Source organism: Crocodylus siamensis, chromosome 3 (assembly GCF_052110815.1).
Source record: "Crocodylus siamensis isolate JL-2025a chromosome 3, ASM5211081v1, whole genome shotgun sequence".
NCBI lineage: Eukaryota > Metazoa > Chordata > Crocodylia > Crocodylidae > Crocodylus > Crocodylus siamensis.
In genome coordinates, this window is record NC_143397.1 from 59,474,873 (window position 1) to 59,493,689 (window position 18,817).

The 18,817-nt window shown below is 41.4% G+C and overlaps 1 protein-coding gene across 1 annotated transcript in view; it reads left to right on the forward strand.

Moving 5' to 3' along the window:
• Positions 1-10,555, forward strand: part of WDR36 (WD repeat domain 36) — a 65,735-nt gene extending 55,180 nt beyond the window's left edge. The window contains exons 21-23 of the mRNA XM_090038363.1: positions 149-230; positions 2,348-2,535; positions 5,082-10,555. Of these exons, the coding sequence (XP_089894489.1) occupies positions 149-230; positions 2,348-2,535; positions 5,082-5,231 (420 nt within the window). The 3' untranslated portion in view covers positions 5,232-10,555. The remainder of the gene's footprint in view (positions 1-148; positions 231-2,347; positions 2,536-5,081) is intronic.
• Positions 10,556-18,817: the final 8,262 nt, after the last annotated feature.

An 18,817-nucleotide genomic window follows, 5' to 3' on the forward strand; every position in this document is an offset into this window, starting at 1 on the left:
CTCTGGTGATTCGATTGCATAGTATTACTTTGGGTTTTTTCCTTAAAGGTTTTGTGGTATCTGGGGAGAAAACAATCTTACTAGGTTGTGAGTGTTTTTGTATATTTTTGTACATACCATGTGAATTTATTATCTTCTTTTGGTCTAGTCAAAGTTAGTCAACCTTGGAATATTGGCACAGAAGTCTGATTTCTACATTCAACTTGAAGAAGCCCTGAGGACTAATGAGTGTAAGCAAACAAGTGAAATACCATTAAAATACAGCAAAATATTAATATTGTGATTAAATGTTTGCATTCTGATAATTAATAGGTTAGGAGTTGGGCAGGGAGGAGCCAGCTAACTCATTAGCAAAAGACAAATGGTATGCTTAAACTGTGGAGAGCAATGTAATATATAAATGCCTAGATTGGCTGCTGTAAATAATCAAGCTTGTGTGCTGGAGGCAGGCTAGTCATGGCAGCCCAGAGATCAACACAGATTAAATTACCCTGCAGGGGACTCCACACTGCAGCATAGAGTTATGTAAGGACTGTGGGCAGGTAGAGTTAAGTTAATCAAATAGAACTGCTATGTGAGGAAAAAGAGGTTGGCTTCTTAAAACGGATATTCAGTACATTAAAAAGCATGATGATCTGATCTGAAAAATGTTCTGTACTGGTCTGAAAGATAGCTAATAAAGTATGCACTTATGCTTTTCTAAGTTCATAATTTTTTTTTAAATCAGTTACATTGTGTGTGTCCTATTCCCCATTTTACAGAAAACTTTAAAGCTTATAGTCATTATAATTATCTGATGATTTAAATAGAAAGTGTAAATAGAAGTAGTTGGTTATAAAATAAATCATCAGGTGGCAACCGCCCATCCTCCTGGATCATAGTGCATGCATGAGGGCTACCCAGACCTTCAATGCATATGCCTGGACAGGAATTTTCGAAGGAGTGGAGGCTGCCCAGACCTTTCATCCTCCCTGTAGGCCTCTGAGACAAAATCCAAAGACCAGACTGAGTCCAGATGTTTGGGGCCTCCATGGCTATAGTTGTATAGGTGTCTGGAAATCAAACCCAGGTCTCCTGTGTAATAGACAAGGATTCTAAAACTGAACCACAGGGGACTTCTAAATCATCAGGTAGTGTAAGAACTTTATGCCCAGGTTCACAAAGGCATTTAGGCATCAGATTTATTGAAACCAGCAGCAAGGTAGATGCCTTTAGACCTTAGTGGATGCATTTTAGTGTTGGTTAAATTGTGCCTCTCCAGAACCATTTAGCGATTGCTAATTAAATGAAGCAAAAGAAGAATGTGAGTAGGTTGTCACTAGAGATTTTTTTTATGAGCCAGCTCTGCCAACATGTCTTCTGTCACTAGACAGAATCTTCATGCTTTCTGGGGTAAATAGCTTATTCTGTCACACACAAAGTAGTAACATAACCCAAATTCAGCACTGCATATAAATGAAATGCTTGAGCAGCACAGAGTGGTATTTAAAGTCACTGAGAGGGTTTCCTGTTTTTAACATGTTCATTGTTTACTTTGTGATTTTTTTCAGTGCCGATGCTCCTAAGGGTTTTTTTTAAGTTTGAGGAAAACGTTCTCAAAAAGTTTGAATAAAGGGGAGGGCAGTTAAACAAAATTAAAAATACTTACGTTGTAATGAAAAACTGAAAAATGAAAAACAAAATCATCAGTGTAATAATTTTAGAGTGTCTACCACATTTCTGCATCCTAGAATATTTTGCAGACTTAGTTTCCAATTAATGTGTTTATTTCAACAGGAGAATATCATAGGCAGTAGAGCTGGGCGAGGCTTTGGACAGAGCTTTGGATCCAGAGAAGCTTTGGACACTTCGGGGTCCGAAGCAGCACATCTGGGTTGAAGCGCTGGTCTCGTTAGGCTTCCCGAAGCGGTTCGGAGCTCCCAAAGAGCTTCAGAGCCGCCTCGGAGATCCGGCCATAGGGTATAATGGGGAAACGATAAAATATCTGTAGGTTTGTTGTTTTCTGTCCGATTTAGATGAAATTTTCAGGGATAGCAGACTCTACAGAGAGGATGAAGCCTGCCAAGTTTCAAGAAGATTGGTGCAGGGGCTTGGGGGAAGAGGTTAGAGAAGGGCTATTTTCTCACAAGGTCAGCTTGCTCCAATCCAGTTACTGCTTAGTTATCTTGTTTAAAGGAACTGTGAAAAGTAGTAGAGGGCTGGGGGGAAGAGGATCTAAAATACAGACTGATGTAGAATGCTGCTAAGGAGCTGTTCAAAGGACTTTGAATTCAAACAGTTTTATTTCAGTTTCTAAGGCTTTTTTATTGTGAACATTACAATTGTCTCTCTCAATGCTTTAACACAGATACATCCCCACTTAATCTGCTGAAGGTCATGGGGCCATCTAATATTGAGACAGAACTAAGAGGCTTAGCTCCAGAAGGTGGTGGATCTGTAGAGGTGATGCAAAGCTTTTTGAGATTGATTGGGATGATGCTGAACACAAAATGTGATTTTGAACTGGCCCAGGCATACCTAGCCCTATTTTTAAAGGTAGTTTTTTATGTTTTGATTTAAATTATTCCTGTATGTTTTGTTTTGTTTTTTAGCTAAAACAATGCATTGTCTTGTAAAATGGATTCTGTACAATGAAGTATAGTGTCTGTTCTAAAGAAATTGTTTATGAAGAATGTCAAAAAGAGATTCTGCTTCACCAAAAACCTCCCATATCCAGTCCTCATGGTTCTCCTGTTCCTGCTGCATCAGGTTGTTCCAGGCAAAGATCAGACTTATGAGTCACCTGCGTACTCGCGTGACCTAGCCTCCACCCCACTTTGTTCTCGTCCCCTTCCCTTTTTTCTGCTTTTCTTTCTTTCTCCCTTTCTGTTTTCTCCTTCCCGTTTTCTTTCCCACTTCTTTTCCCTCTTCTTCCTTTCCCTTCCCCCACTGGATTTGGTCATCCTTGCCCACAAAAGATGAAAGTATATACTTCACCAAAAAAAGTTTATTAGATTCATTGATTAACCCAATAGCCCTTAACTGGCAACAGTATTAAAAATTTGCAGGCAAGTAGGGATAGTCGTGAAGAAAATACTAACAGTGATTTTCTTTTTTTAAAATAAGAGTAACTGTTCATTGCTTATAATCATTTCTATTCATTTTTCTAATCTGCTGATGTAATGTTATTGGGTGTTTACAGATGTGGGGAAAAAAACAGTGCTTTGCTTTCAGCTTGGCGTGCTCCCACCCCAACCACAGTGTGTGCCCAGACAAGGAATCACATTAGTTTGACCCTGTTCACGCAGTGTTTGTACAGTGCATGCGCTTCAGCGGGGCTTTTATCTATTAATAGGTAAAAGAGCCCCAAAAAGCCCTGCTGAAGCACACGAGTTATACAGACACTGGGGGGGCAAGGTCAAACTAACACAATTCCTCTTTTGGTAAAGCACTGTTTGTTTGGGAATGTTCCATGTCTGTCAGCAACTATTGTGACTTTTTAAGTGCTTTCTTTACTTAGCTACATTTACAATATTGATGATGAAGTCAAAAAAAGCTTCTGTTCTTTGACCCTGAAAACAGTTGAACACAGTTTTCAACTTGTGTATTGATGTGCTGTTCTTAGCTTCTTTAGTTAGTCTGTAAGGTGCAAATCTACCCTGCCTTCTAGTTGATTTCAGATTAACATGGCCAACTACATATCTCTACTCTTCAACACCTAGAGTTACAAAAATGTGTCTTGAACGGTGATACTAAACTAAGCTGGCTGATCTGTGGTGGGTGGCAGGAGTGAGAGGCCAGGGGGCTGAAAATATCCTGGTGCCAGGGGGATGGGTAGAAAATGCTCAGTCCTGGGGCTGGGAACAGTAGCTGGGCTTTCCCAGCCCTGGGGCTGCCCAAGTAACTGTACTGAAGGTCCATTTATTAGTCTAACCTAGATTGATTAAGTTGGAGTGTATATCACTCCAAGTCTATCTTAGACTTGGTTCAACCACTTTTAGAGTGGTCTGTGTGCCTGGAACTTGTGTATTGTTACAGGTTTAGATTCAATTTCTGATCACTGAGACTGTGTCTAAATATAAGGTCCACACTGGGGTGAACCAAGTTAGATTGGGTGGCTATTTTTAATCTGATATAACTTCCCCCATATGCTTCCATGTTCCGAGGGGTATCTTAAGTCTATTGACAGGAATCTCAAATCTAAAAAAGTTGAGAACCGCTGATCTAGGAAATATGGAAACTAGGAAATTGTTATACTTAATTATAAAGGGTACTCTGAGAGAGAAAGCTCTTGGATTTGCTTTCCAAGGGTAAAATGTGTAGATCATTTGTCGAGACTTTTTTACAGTACTGTAGAAAAAACAGTTATAGTGGACATGTCTACACATTCATAAATGCGCATTTGCTAATGTGCATTACATTTGGTACCTCCCTTGTGAGATACTAGAAGAAGATGCATTGGCCTATTTTAATGCGCATTAATGAAAGTGCATGGTTTTTTGTGATGCCCTAATGCTCATTAAAATAGGTTAATGTGCATTAGCACACATGTAGATGCGCCCACTTGTGTTTTACTAGCAGCACAGTATGCAACCCAGTATTTCAGAGTTCTTTCCCTTGCTTCACGACTAACGTGTTCTATTAATTATTCGAGAGAGTTTTTCCTTACCCAGGGGGTGAGTTTGCTGACACCATTTCTACTGGACTAGTGTCATTTAATTAAGCAACATTGACCTCACATGATGTATTCAGTCTGCTCCTGCTTGATGTGATGCTGGGCATTGATTGAGTGAAGAGAGCTGGGAATAAATGTATGAAGGGTGTGCTTTTACTTGTGGATTTGCATAATGTTGGCACTGTACAAGAGCCAAGAGTGTCTGTCTTTTATTTGTGGGGTGGGGGGCGGTTGATTTAGAAGATGTCCAACAAAGGAAAGCTGGTGTGAAGAACCTTACAAAAATTAAACGCTTTTTTCTTTTGATAAATTTCACTTGCTTTATATGCAACATTGTTAAAAGGGTAAAATAGGGTGAATAGCAAAACTGGTATTTTAAAATGTGATAGTATGAATTTACATTAATGGCTTCATACTGTTGTTTCAGTTGCATCTTAAAATAACTTCTTCAGAGCCAGCCTTGTTGGAAGAAATATCTAAATTGTCAGCACAGCTGGAAGAAACCTGGGTTCATTTACAGACTCTCTTCAATCAAAGTCTCTGTGTGTTAAATTATATGAAAAGTGCTTTATTGTAAAGTACCTTTTGCTCTTCAGAATTTTGAGGTCAGATAAAAAGGGTGATACTTCTGTTTATATTGCATATAATTCTTGGTATCAGAGTTGTGTTTGGAAAAGGCAGACTTTGTACACCTAAATATGGTGTGACATCCAAATAATACAGAACCGAATGTTTTATTTAGTTCTTTTAATGTAGGAGTCAATTTTGAGTCTCTACAACATAACATTTTTAGACGTAACATGCCCACTAAAATGACAGTCGGAGACTAGTACATAAAGTTTACACGTGAATAAACATCTAAAAGGATAATCTAGTCAAGAAGAGCCATTTCTGACTATCAACAAAGATGTAAAATAGGCGACAAGATGGAAGAGAAAAAGCAATAAATGTGCCAGTCTTGTGTACAAAATGTGGTCTTGTATGTTTATGTTGAAGTTTAAAGAAGTCATTGATTTGGTAACAAATAACTGAAATAATACAATAGCTGCATTTCTCTAAAGATAGATTGTTTTTCTCATGAATATAAGTGCTTATTAAGAGTTTCCAGAACTAGTTTGTCTTCACATCTGTGTTTACTCCTTCTTTCAAATATTAATTTCAAAAAGCTTGTTGTGATTGCATCTGTGAGACTCAAGCCCTGTTGTGAGCAGCCCAGGCTCCATGGCAGGTAGCTGGGGCCTGCCCAGAGCTCAGGCCGGCTATGAGACTGCAAGTAACTGCACCAGGGTCTGAAGCCCTGACTCAGATCACTGTCAGCAGCATCTGCGCATGTACCTCAGGGCAGACAGCTGCGAAGAGGCCCTTCATTTCCTTGCTGCTGTACAGTTGTGGCAAGGACATGAATCAAATTTAAATGAAGAAAGCACACTTCTACATTTGGTAGTAAGGTCTAGAAAAAATGTAAAAATGATTAAAGCAGTGATTCTCAACCAGGGAGCTGTAGTACCCTAGGTTGCCTTGAGATCTTTTCAAGGGTGTTGTGGGGTGCCATGCAGTGTTCACAGTTACATGTGTGAACATATTTCAGAATAAAAACCCAAATATTTCAAATAGGAATTCCTAATATTAAAAAATTCTGGCCTGTAATGGCTTTTCTGAGTTCTTTGCAACAAAAGAATTGCTCTAGTGTTTGTTTTTTTTTTAATTTTTGTTGTTTTGGGTTTTTTTCTATCGTCAAAAAACAAGTGAAAAGGAAAATGTTGCATTTTCTCAAGGCACCTGTTGGTCTGAGAAGGTTGAGCATTACTGGTCTGAAGACAAATAGGATTATAAAAAAGGACTTTAGACTCCAACAGGGCTCCAACTTGTAGCTCATGGGCTTTAAGGGTTTAAGTTATGCTCCCCTCCCCTGCTCCTGCCAGGCCACTACTCCCCCATCACTCTGGTTGCAACAGCAGCTGGAGTCTCTGGGTTCTCCCTCCTGAGTTTCACTGGCTTTCCCTACACCCAAGGGCAGTGCAGTATGGTGCAGCCCAGGAAGCTGAAGGTGGTCCATGGCCATATCGTCAAGATATTATGTACTCTAAAATTATACCCCCTTACATTTTTTTTACAAAATATACCTTAACTGGAAATTATACCTAATTTTTCACTTTTTAAAAGTCTCCTGCCATTAAGATAGTAAAGGTAATCTTTAAAAGTGAACCAAATGTGATGCAGTATTTCTGAATTTTCTCTGCAGCTCTGAGTCTGCATTTATGTTTGATCAATGCAAAAGTTCTACATTGTATTAAAAATAAGTAAATAGGACAAGATAAAGACCCTTGAATGTAATGTATGGTAAAATGACTAACAATTGTTGTACATGTTTTCATAGCAAAGTTTGTCTTTTGATATAGCCAGCTGAAGATTTAGAAGCAGTTTAATTCAAACTTAGGTTTTTCTAGTCTAGGTATGAATTACGCTGCTTCAAAATCTTCATATCAGAAGCCAGGGACTTTTCTTGCAGAAATTGGATTTTGCTTGTTTGTGGCATGCAGGGCTCCTGCAGCATGTATGAGCTTCAGAAGAGGTATTTTCTTTGACATCTTGGTGATTTTTTGATCATTATGCTGTGGCTATCTGGAACCCTTCTTCTGGATTTCATTCTTTTGCCTCTGTCTTTTGTTATCCAAATTGCTTTAAAAGCAGATGCCTTAAAAGCAGCTGCTGCTTGTTGACTTGCATTATATCTTGTGATAGTACAAGAATGAGCTGTTGTTTTAATGAAGTATTACACTAATACATCATTGATGTGTTTCTGTACTACTGTATTTAATTTATCTACCTGTTTTAGAGAGATGTACAGTAATAGTGATACATTCATCAAAAATGATGACAGCCCCATATCATTACAACATAAATGTCAGACAGACTTCTGCATATTGGAATGTGTGTTCTTGGCAACAGAGAATGATACCAATTAGAAAGTGACTATTGTGCGTATATTAGATTGGTCCTCTGCTAGAAAATGAAGGTAATTGCTATCTCACAGCATTAGTCATTCCTTGTCGTTCACTTGGAAATAAATTGTTTAAGTATATAAATTTAGAGATAAAGTCCATTTTGAAAGAGCTGAAAGCCAGACCAATAAATACGTAGAGAGAGCCACAGGTACATTTCTATGAAAAAAAATAGGATTTAGTAAGCATCAAAGGAAAAGACCCAAGTGCAATGAAACAGCATGAGGTTTTAATAATTGGCAGAAAAGAAAAAAGAAACAGGGACCTTTATTTTCAGAGATGTTGAGTAGCCAGATTCCCTACTGATTTTATTAGATTTTAGGGTACTCATTATTTTGGAAATTGCTTATAAAAAGTCTTAAATAATTATTTTAAACAAATTAGTACATTAGGAGATCCCGGTTCCATCTAGGCTATTACAACATTATGGTTGGCCTCAGTACAGTTTACAAATTTTTGCATTTCCTTAGTGCCTAAAAAGTTCTTGTTTTGATCCAAGACCCCTGTCTGCTAGGTGCTGCACAAGGAGAAATCAAAAAAGATGGTCTCTGCCTCTAAAAGCTTCCAAGTGTAAAATAAGAGGCAGTGGAGGGACAGAGTACAAAAAAATATATACTTATTGGTGTGAGGCACAGTGGTTTGTACCTAACTGCAGCTTAGTTGCTTATTAAATTTTTTGTAGGCAGCATAACAAAGCAAATTGAAGGAGTCTCTGGGCTGTTCCTCCCTCCCTCCTGAGTTTCACTGGCTTCCCCCCTAATCCCAGGGCAGTGTAGCATGGTATAGTCTGGGAAGCTGAGGGTGATCCATGGACATGCAGTGAAGCAACTGGGGAGTAGAGGTAGAGAGGGAGCGAGTGGTGCAGCGTCAGTGCAGCATGCAGGCTTGGAGGCCTGATTGAGGTCTGTGGTTTACCCTGGTGTGGCCCATGAGTGTGCCACCCCTGCTGGTACAGCACGCGGGGCATTCAGCCTGCAGCCACTTAGATGCTGGACAGCCCTGGACTACAAGGGGAGAAAAGATGCAAATAGAATTTAAGTTTAACCCCAATATAAGTAGACTTTTGCATACATAACACAGTTCATATCTAGTTTTAACTGTTTCGCAGCAGTGCAGATTTGTAAGTTAAATAAGCACTGTCTGGGGCTGCATCTATGATGCAGCAAAAACAACAGACTTCAAAGTATTGAAACATTGTAGATCAGAGGCCTTTTCCTCTTGTTTATCATGGAAAAATAATTATGGCCTTATTTGCATATTTGATAAATATTAATATGCAAAACCACATGGCTACTATAACTCTGTAACAATTATTCATTAAAGAAAATGAAACGAGGTATATTTGGTCTGTCTTGTACCCTAGTCCCTCTCTTCCCTCGTTTGAGCACTGCTTCAGCTCCCTGTGAGCCACTGACCCTTGTTCCCTTTCTCTCTCAAAACATTTGCCATCCTACAACAGTCTGAAAGTGCCTTCTACTTTTTGTACATTTGTTCCAGACCACCACCTTCCTAAATCCCCTTTTCATGCCTGGGAAAGATTGATCCAGACTGAAACCAGCTTATTCTAAGGGACAATTTTAACCTTGCTTGGAAGAATCCATATTGTGTCTGCTTCTGGAAGACTTTAAAATTGATAAAATCTGACTGAACTTTCTACATCTAGTCAAGGAGAAGAAATATAAATCTGTTTTTAAAACTGAAAGAGCACGCCAAATAGACAGTAGATTTGGTCTGTTGCCAAAAGAACGAGATACAACCAATTACAGTACTGCTATAGATGAATAGATGTTATTGAAACATCATAATAAAGGAAGCATAGCTGATGAAAGAAGTATGGTTATGAATCTGTATCTTTGACAAACTCATCTCCCCCCCAAAAGAAAGACAGGATGATGTTTCAAGGCTCCTTTGACAGAAGCACTGAGGAATAGAGACTCACCTCATTACTTACCAAAGTTTATGCTATTGGAGCCTGGAAGTCATTGCCATCTATCTTTAGACATTGTATTCAGACTGTCTGCTTCATATGATTAATGTAATTATTAACAAAATTTTGTATTTCTCAATGGATTGAAAAATGAGCAAGAGACAAGCCTTTCACTGGATATATGATTAGGATGTGATATACTCTAAAATTACATCTGTAGTTTTTTACAAAATACACCTTGGCTTAAAATTATACCTAATTTTCACTTTAGTTTCTTGCCATTAAGATAGTAAAGGTAATCTTTAAAAAGTGAACCAAATATGATGCAATATTTGTGAATTTTTTCTGCAGCTTTAAATGAGTCTACATTTATGATTTATCAATGCAAAAGTTACGCATTGTACTTAAAAAGTAAATAGGACAAGATAAAGACACTTGAATGTAATGTGTGTCAAAATGACTAACAGTTGTTGTACATGTTTTCTTAGCAAAGTTTGGCTTTTGCTATGGCCAGCTGAAGATTTAGAAGCAGGTTAATTCAAACTTAGTTTTTTCTAGTGTAAGTTTAAACTAAGCTCTTTCAAAATCTTCAGTTGGCCATATTACAACCAGGAACTTTGCTTGCAGAAGTTGGACTTTGCTTGTTTGTGATGATCAAGGGTTCCTGCAGCATGTATGAGCTTCAGAAAGAACATTTTCTGTGATTTTTTTGTTGTTGTTGTTGTTGTTATGCTGTGGTTATCTAGATTAGAACCGTTATGGACTTCATTCTTTTGCCTCCACTTTATGCTATCAAAACTCCTTTAGAGTTTTCCTACTGTCAACGATTCAGTTTGAACTCTCCATTTTGTCTTTACAGAAATGGATGTCTAGTAAACATGAGTCATTTATATGACCACAACTTTAAAGATTCTTTATGGACACCTTTGTAAAAGAGACATCGATTGGAATAAAGTTTCTTTTGGGAATGTAAACAAAGCCTCCACTGGTTTTAAAAGGGTGCATCCCTATGAGTTAATCATTAGGGAAAACAGCACAAAACATTCCAAGGAGAAAAATTGGGAAATATAGTTTCAGATACGGTTGCTTGTCATTCCCTAGGTGAATGTAAACCTCTTTTGGAATGTCATTGTCATAACTGGGTGTTTCCCACCCAGCAAAACCAGTGAAAATGTTGATGTGCAAAGTAGCTCAATCTGTCTTAAACATTTCAAGTTGCAATCTTAATTAGTATCAGGGTGAAAGTTGCCATCACAATTTACTCTAGTAGTCATCTTTAAGGGTGCAGACAGAAGTGAAGCACCCAGCTATAACTCAGAATGTTTTCTGCAAAGCATTCTGAGTTGCAGTGTTACCCCAGACCAAACAGAAGTTCACTGTTGGTTCTGGGGGGAGGAGAATTTAGCTGCCAGCTGCAAGTCTGCAGCCAGGTTCCCAAAACAATGGCCACAGATCTCTGCCAGTGCCCACTGTTTTCAGAATGGGAGAGTGGGAAAGACAGTGGAGGAAGTTTGTTCTCGAAGCTCCCCAGCTGGTGCTGAAGGGTGAGGTGGGTGGATTGGAGACCCCTACCTCATGGCTCCAGTATACCTGCCCCACCCTCTAGGAGGGGCTGAAAAAAAACCCAGACTGAATTCCCTCCGCTCCGTTTCCCCCCTCCCATTCTGAAAAGAGTGACAGCCGGGGAGGCCACGCAGATAAAAGTTACAGAAGACACTACATTTTGAAACTTCTTTATCTCATGCTATGAGGGGTCAGATTTTCACCTAATCAACCATTTCTAAAGCTGTCTGCTGCTGTGCACTTGTGTTGGGTCACAGCTATAGACTGTTTTCTATGGTCAGGTCGGGCAAAAATTGTCACTTCTGTCTGCACCCAAAAAAGTGATTTATATCTTCAAGCCATTTCCCCTGGACAGGTGGCATTAATTGCATGCTTGTTGGCTGGTGGTAAGGATAGAATGTGAAAGATATTGGCTTGCCATCTTATAGTGTCTCAGGCAGTGATGACACTGCAGAAAGTTTGTATTGCTACTACCCACACTATTCATGTTTTGCATACAAGTATCTTAAGTCACCTGTGCTCTCCATCAAGTACTATATCACAAAATTAAAAATGTAATAGTTGCTGGCTTGTGACCTCTTTAGAGACCATGTTAATGAAAAAATCCTCTCACTCCTAAGCAAGTGGAAAATTATTTCCACATCAAACATATTTTCCTAGAACATCTAGTTTTTAAGGCTCTGGTTTAAAACTTCCAGCTTTGCAAGATCCCAACATAGAAGATATTCCATCAAATTTCAACTCGTATATAGCCACATATGGCAAATCATGATAAATTATTTTCCTACATTTCAGAAGTACACAGCATGAAACTCAGTGATGTCAGGTGAGTTTGAAGCTAAATGTCAAATTTACTGTTGTAGAAAGCTTCTGCCTTAAAAGCAGATGCTGCTTGTTGACTTGCATTATTATATCTTGTTATATTATAAGAATGAACTGTTGCTTTAATGAAGTATTACAACAATACATCACTGATAATATTTCTGTACCAATATATTTGATTTATCTAGCTGTTTTGGTGTGACGCGCAGTAATGGGGATGCATTCATCAAAAAATGATGACAAGGATGACAACCTCATATAATTACAGGATAAATATCAGCCAGATTTCTACCCACCAAAAGGTGTGTTCTTGCCAACCATTAAAAATAAGAGCGCTATCAATTAGAAGAAAGGACTGGCTGTGGCTGTTCTGAGTATATAGAATGGTCCTCTGCTAGGAAATGAAGGTAATTGCCATCTCACAGCATTAGCCATTCCTTGTTTTTCACTTGGAAAATAAATTAAGTATATAAATATATAGAGAGAATTAGTTTTGAAAGAGCTGAAAGCCAGACCAATAAATGGATAGAGAGAGCCACAGGTACATGTCTGTGGAACAGAGAGTAGGATTTGGTAATCATCAAAGGAAAAGACCCAAGTGCAATGAAACAGAATGAGATTTTAATAACTGGCAGAGAGAAGCAAAGTAAAAAAAGGTCTTTATTTTCAGACATGTTGAGTAGCCAGATTTCCAACTGATTTCATTCAGATTTCAGGCTACTCGTTATTTTGGAAATTGCATATGAAAAGTCTTAAATAATTCTTTTTAACAAATTAGCACATTAGGAGATCTAGGCTGTTACAACATTACAGTAGGCTTCAGTACTGCTTACAGATTTTTGCTTGTATTTCCTTAGTGCCTAAAAAATTATTGTCATGATCCAAGACCCCTGTCTGCTAGGTGCTGCATAAGCAGAAAGCAAAAAAGACAGTTTCTGTCTCTTAAGAGCTTCCAAGTGTAAAATGAGGCAGTGGAAGAAGAGAGAGAGTGCAAAAAATGATACTGATCAGTGTGAGGTGCAGTGGCCTGTGCCTAACTGCAACTTAGCTGCTTATTAATTTTTAATTTGGGGGGGCAGGACATTGTAGGCAGCATGACAGAGCAGGTTGAAGGAAAATGAGAAGGCAGCTTTTCAAATGGTTCTGATCAGTTACTACCCACCCTGAGAGACCGCATGGGAGGAAGCACAAAGTTGTTTGAAAGCTTAGGTGGGTAACTGAGACTGCTATCATGGGCTAATCAGCAGTGGGAGTTGACTTCTCAATAGTGAATGAGATAGTGGGTGAGGGGGCTTTGGTTTTGTGCAGCTGGATCACACTGGAGACTTAGTAAGTCTGTGACCTACCAAGACTCCCAGAACCTTCTCTACTCTGCTACCATCCAGGCAGGTGTCACCCATTTTATAGTTATATTCTTCATTATTTTTCCTGAGATGCACCTTGCATTCTGTTGGTTCTAGTCCAGGTTTCCAATCTGTCAAGATCCTTCTGAATTGTGCTCCCATTCTCCAACCTGTTCACAGTCCTTCCCAGTTTCATGTTGTCTGCAAACTTGCTCCAAAAGTTTTCTATGCCTGCATTCAAATAATTGATAAACGTGTTGAACAGCCTAAGCCCAGGACAGACCCCTGTGGGACTGCACTTGAAATTTCCTGCCATTCTGATATTGATCTATTTAAAGTTGTCAATTCACCCTATAGTAGTTTTGTCCAGTCCACATTTCTCCAATTTGTTTATGAAAAGGTCATGTGAGACCTTTGCTGAAGTCTAGATACACTATAGCCACAGCATTCCCTTCATCCACCCAAGTTGTTACTTGGTCAGAGAGGGAGATCAAGTTTGTCTGGCATGATTTATTCCTAGTAAACCCATCCTGGCTGCTTGTAATCAGCCTTTCCTCTTTCAGATGCTTGCAAATGGCTTGAGGATAGCCACCAGTAATTTTCCAGGTATTAATGTAAGACTAACTGGTCTGTAGTTCTGTGGGTCCTCCTTTTTGCCCTTTATAAAGAGCGGCAGTACATTGGCTCTTTTACAGTCCTCTGGTATCTCACCTGTCCCCCATGATGTCATGAATATTATTGCCAAGATCTCCAAGACCTCCACTGCCATTTTCTTCAGTAGCCTGGGATGAAATTCATCATTCTTTGACCTGAATTCATTCAAACCCATCCAAAGCTCTGACTGTCTCTCTTGTTATTTTATCCCTCAGCTTGTCCCCTTCCTTAACCAAATAATCTTCATTTGGTGTCTGGCTGCTGCTTAATTTTTTAATTTTTTTTTTTTTTGTCAAGACTGAGGCAAAGTAGCTGTCGAGTAGTTCTGCCTTCTTTTGTGAAGAATTCTCCTTGGCTAACTAAGAGTTCTCCCAGCTAGCTATCTTCCCATTTGCAACTCCCTCTTTTTGGGGAAATGTCATTGAATGGGAAGTCATGGACAGCTTCAGGTGCATCTGGATGCTATTGGGTTCCTAGACCTCTGTTTGGGTGGCTTTTGCCCCAAGTATAGCACAGATTGCACTTGTGACCAGAGCAAATGATCTTTGGATTTGGATAGGATCGTTTGGATAGGGATGATACTGCTTCAGGCAGGGCACTGGAATTAGATGACCTCTGGAGGTCCCTTCCAGCCCTTCTTTTCTATGATTCTGTACTTGTCCTACCAAGCAGTTTCAGGAGGTGGTGATCAGGGACATCACCTTCCCTGCTGTGTCCCTCAGGGCTCCACCCTGTCCCCCCAACTTGCTCAGTGTGAATATGAGGCTGCTGTGCTACATTACGTGGAGATCTGGAGTGAGGTGCAATCAGTAAACTGATGACAACCAGCTTTATCTTTCTTTCCCATCTGATGCAGACCTTGCAGACTTTTCTTTTCCCAGTACCTGGCTACAGCTGGCATTTGGATGCGAGTGAAACTACCGAAGCTGATCTGGTTTCATAGTTGATAGGGTCAGAAGGGACCTGAGCAGATCATCAAGTCCAACCCCCTGCCATGGGCAGGAAAGAGTACTGGGGTCAAACGACCCTGGCTAGGTGATTAGCGTCCTTTTGAAGACCCCCAGGGTAGGAGTGAGCGCCACTTCCCTTGGAAGTTGGTTCCATGATTCTAGCCACCCTGACAGTGAAGTAGTGCCTCCTAAATGAGAGAGAATTGACAGAGGTGGACAGACGGGACTCCTGTCAAAGATGGGATTCACCCTCCCTTTGTCACTCGGTTTCTCAGACTCAGGTGCTTTTGGATCCTCTGCTGCACCTGGATCTCCAGGTGGTGGCAGTGGCTAGGACTTTCACCAACTCTTAGGTGAGAAAGTTTCAATCCTGTCTTTCAAATGAGGATCTGGCCACTATCATCTATGCTAAGGGTGCTTAACCCCCAGCCTGTGGACCAAATCCAGGCCACAGAGCCAGGGCATCCATTCCATGGGGCTCCCTCTGGGCTGGAAAATTTTGCAGTGAAGTAGTAGTGGCAATTAATTCCACCTTCTTTCCCCTTTTGCCCAATTCCCAAGCCCCATATAGCCAGATAAGGGCCAGGACAATTTCCCTTCCTGCCACATGACTGGGTTAGGGCCAGGCCACACCACTCTCCTGCAGGGCCAGGTTGAGGCTGGGCCATGTCCCCTTTCCCTCTGGATCAGGGCCAGGCTGCCCCTCGCCCTCCTCCACACAGCCAGATTGGACCCCACTGTGCCTGCACCACATGTCAGATCAGCCAACCTGCCAAATACAGCCTGCAGATGGACTGGGCATCACCCATCTGGCCAGTGGAGCAAAAAGGTTGAACACTACTGATCTATGCTTTCATAATCTCAAAGTTAGACTACTGCAATGCACTTTGTGGGACTGTCCTTAATGACTGTCTAGAACCTGCAGCTGGTGTAGAAGGTGGTGGCTTCCCTTCTAATGGAGATGGGTCACCAGGAGCATGTAACCTCAGTGCTTCAGAGTCTGCATAGGCTCCCAATAGCTTTCCAGGCACAAGGTGCTGCTTTTGACCTATAAGGCACTAAATAGTCTGGGACCTACATACCTAAGGGATTGCCCATTCCCTAATGTCTTACTACAATCCCTAAGGTCAGTCAAGAACATCCTCCTGCAAATACCATCAGTGTGCCAGGTTTGCTTGGCGAAGACACATGGGAGGTCATTCTTAGTAGTCACCCCCCATCTCTCAAACTCTCACCCCTTTAAAGCCCAACAGAACCAAGCCCGGACATCTTCCAGAATAACTGTAAAATCTTACTATTTGAATAGGCATAGTAGGTAATATTAACTTGGGATATTGTTGGAGGTGGGTATTATCTACAGGTGATTTTAATATTCTATTGATTTCTATAAAATTACTTTGTTTTTCCTGTTTTGTTCTCTTGTTCACTTATAAAATAAGTTATTTGCTCTTTTCCTGTGAGCTGCTCTGAGCCTTTTTTCAGGAAGGGGAGTACATAAATAAATTTCTATATCTGGTAGGGGAGAAGGATGAAAGAGTTGCAGGATGGAAATGAAGGATGAGTCAATGGAAGATTAAAAAAACGTTTATTTTATTTTTTTCAATTTTTTTTTCAAAGAAATTTTTCCCTAGATAGGTTGGTTGGGACTATTGATGGAGTTTCTGCTTTTCCACTATATTGTCAAATGAAGATTACTTTGGATTGTCTGGGCATATTTTATTTAATAAATCCTGTACCACTGTGAAGATCAATGACATTTATGGCACCTTTGCTCTCACTCACCCTGTACTGTAGTTTTTAAAATCTTTTGTTCCTAAGTTTGTTATAGGATGTTAGAGGAAGTGCTTGTTGCATTGCTGTCCAGGGTGGGGTATTCTTATGGACCCTTTTGGACTTCATGTCTGTTGTATTGTTGCCTGTGATTGCAGGGAGCTAGACTTGCATTTATACCTGCATCTGCTCGGACGTGCTGGAAATCCAGACTCGATTAGTTGTATGCATTTGTATAAACAACGAAATGCGTGTCACTATTGAGAAAATGGCAGCAGAGCACTTTTCATAGTTTCATAGTAGCTAGAGTCGGAAGGGACCTAGGTAGATCATCTAGTCCGACCCCCTGCCTTAGCAGGAAAGAGCACCGGGGTCAGATGACCCCGGCAAGGTGCTCATCTAACTTCCTTTTAAAAATCCCCAGGCTAGGAGCCTGCACCACTTCCCCTGGAAGCTGGTTCCAGGCCCTAGCCGCCCTGACTGTGAAGTAGCGCCTCCTAATATCTAATCTAAACTTACCCTCCGCCAGTTTGTGACCGTTATTCCTGGTCACTCCTGGCAGCGCACGGGGGAACAGGGACTCCCCCAATACCTGCTGATCCCCCCTGACCAGTTTGTAGCAGGCCACAAGGTCCCCCCTTAACCTTCTCTTGTGGAGGCTAAACAGGTTCAGGTCCCGTAGCCTCTCCTCATAAGGCCTCCCCTGCTGACTCCTGATCATACGAGTGGCCCTCCTCTGAACTCTTTCCATATTGTCCACGTCCCTCTTGAAGTGTGGCGCCCAGAACTGGACGCGGTACTCCAGCTGCGGCCTGACCAATGCCGCATAGAGGGGGAGGATCACCTCCCTGGACCTGCTCGAGATGCATCTGTGGATGCATGACAGGGTACGGTTGGCCTTCTTGACTGCCTCCCCACACTGCCGGCCCATGTTCATCGTGGAGTCAATGACGACTCCAAGATCCTTTTCCGTCTCCGTGCTGGCAAGAGGGGAGTTCCCCAACCTGTAAGTGTGGTGCCGGTTCTTCCTCCCCATGTGCAACACCTTGCACTTATCAGTGTTAAACCCCATCCTATTCTCATCCGCCCACCATTGCAACCTGTCAAGGTCAGCTTGTAGCCTATTGCACCCTTCTAGTGCACCCACATCCCCCCACATCTTAGTGTCATCAGCAAACTTGAACAGGGTGCTTTCTACCCCGTCATCCAAGTCACTGATGAAGATGTTGAACAGTGCGGGCCCGAGGACCGAGCCCTGCGGAACCCCACTGCCCACGTCCTTCCAGGTCGAGAAGAACCCATCCACTACCACCCTCTGGGTGCGGCCCTCCAACCAGTTGGCGACCCATTTGACCGTGTGGGCATCGACACCACAATCTCCCAGCTTTTTGATGAGGACAGGGTGAGAGACAGTGTCGAAAGCCTTCTGGAAGTCCAAAAAGACTACATCCACAGCAACCCCTGCGTCTAATGATTTGGTGACCTGATCGTAAAAGGCCACCAGGTTGGTCTGACAAGACCTGCCACTGATGAACCCATGTTGGTTGCCCCTGAGCATGCATTCCCCCGCAAGGCCCTCCTGGATGTGTACCAGGATAATTTTTTCAAAGAGCTTACCCGGGATTGAGGTAAGACTAACTGGCCTGTAATTTCCCGGGTCCTCTTTTTTTCCCTTTTTGAAGATAGGGACCACATTGGCCCTCTTCCAGTCCTCCGGCACCTCGCCAGAGCACCACGAGTGCTCATAGAGCCGCGCCAGGGGTCCCGCAATGACCTCGGCCAGTTCCTGTAGAACCCTAGGGTGAAGATCGTCCGGACCAGCGGACTTGAACACGTCCAGCCTTTTGATGTGTTTTGGTTCAAAAGTGCACCACCACCATTTTCTCAGCACTGGCACACTTTTTGCCACTTATACAAATGCACATACTACTGTGCCAGGTGCTTTTAAAAGCACCCAGCACTGCAGCACATGCATGTGTAAAAATGCCCCATGAGCCAGAGGTTCCTTCCAATCCTCTGTCGCTATGCCAGGGCTGGGAGGTGGACTTTACAATGAGTGAAAATTGTTTTCAAAGTATCACCATAGGAGAGAGAGACAGAGAACACTGAACAATTAAAGCAATATCAGTACT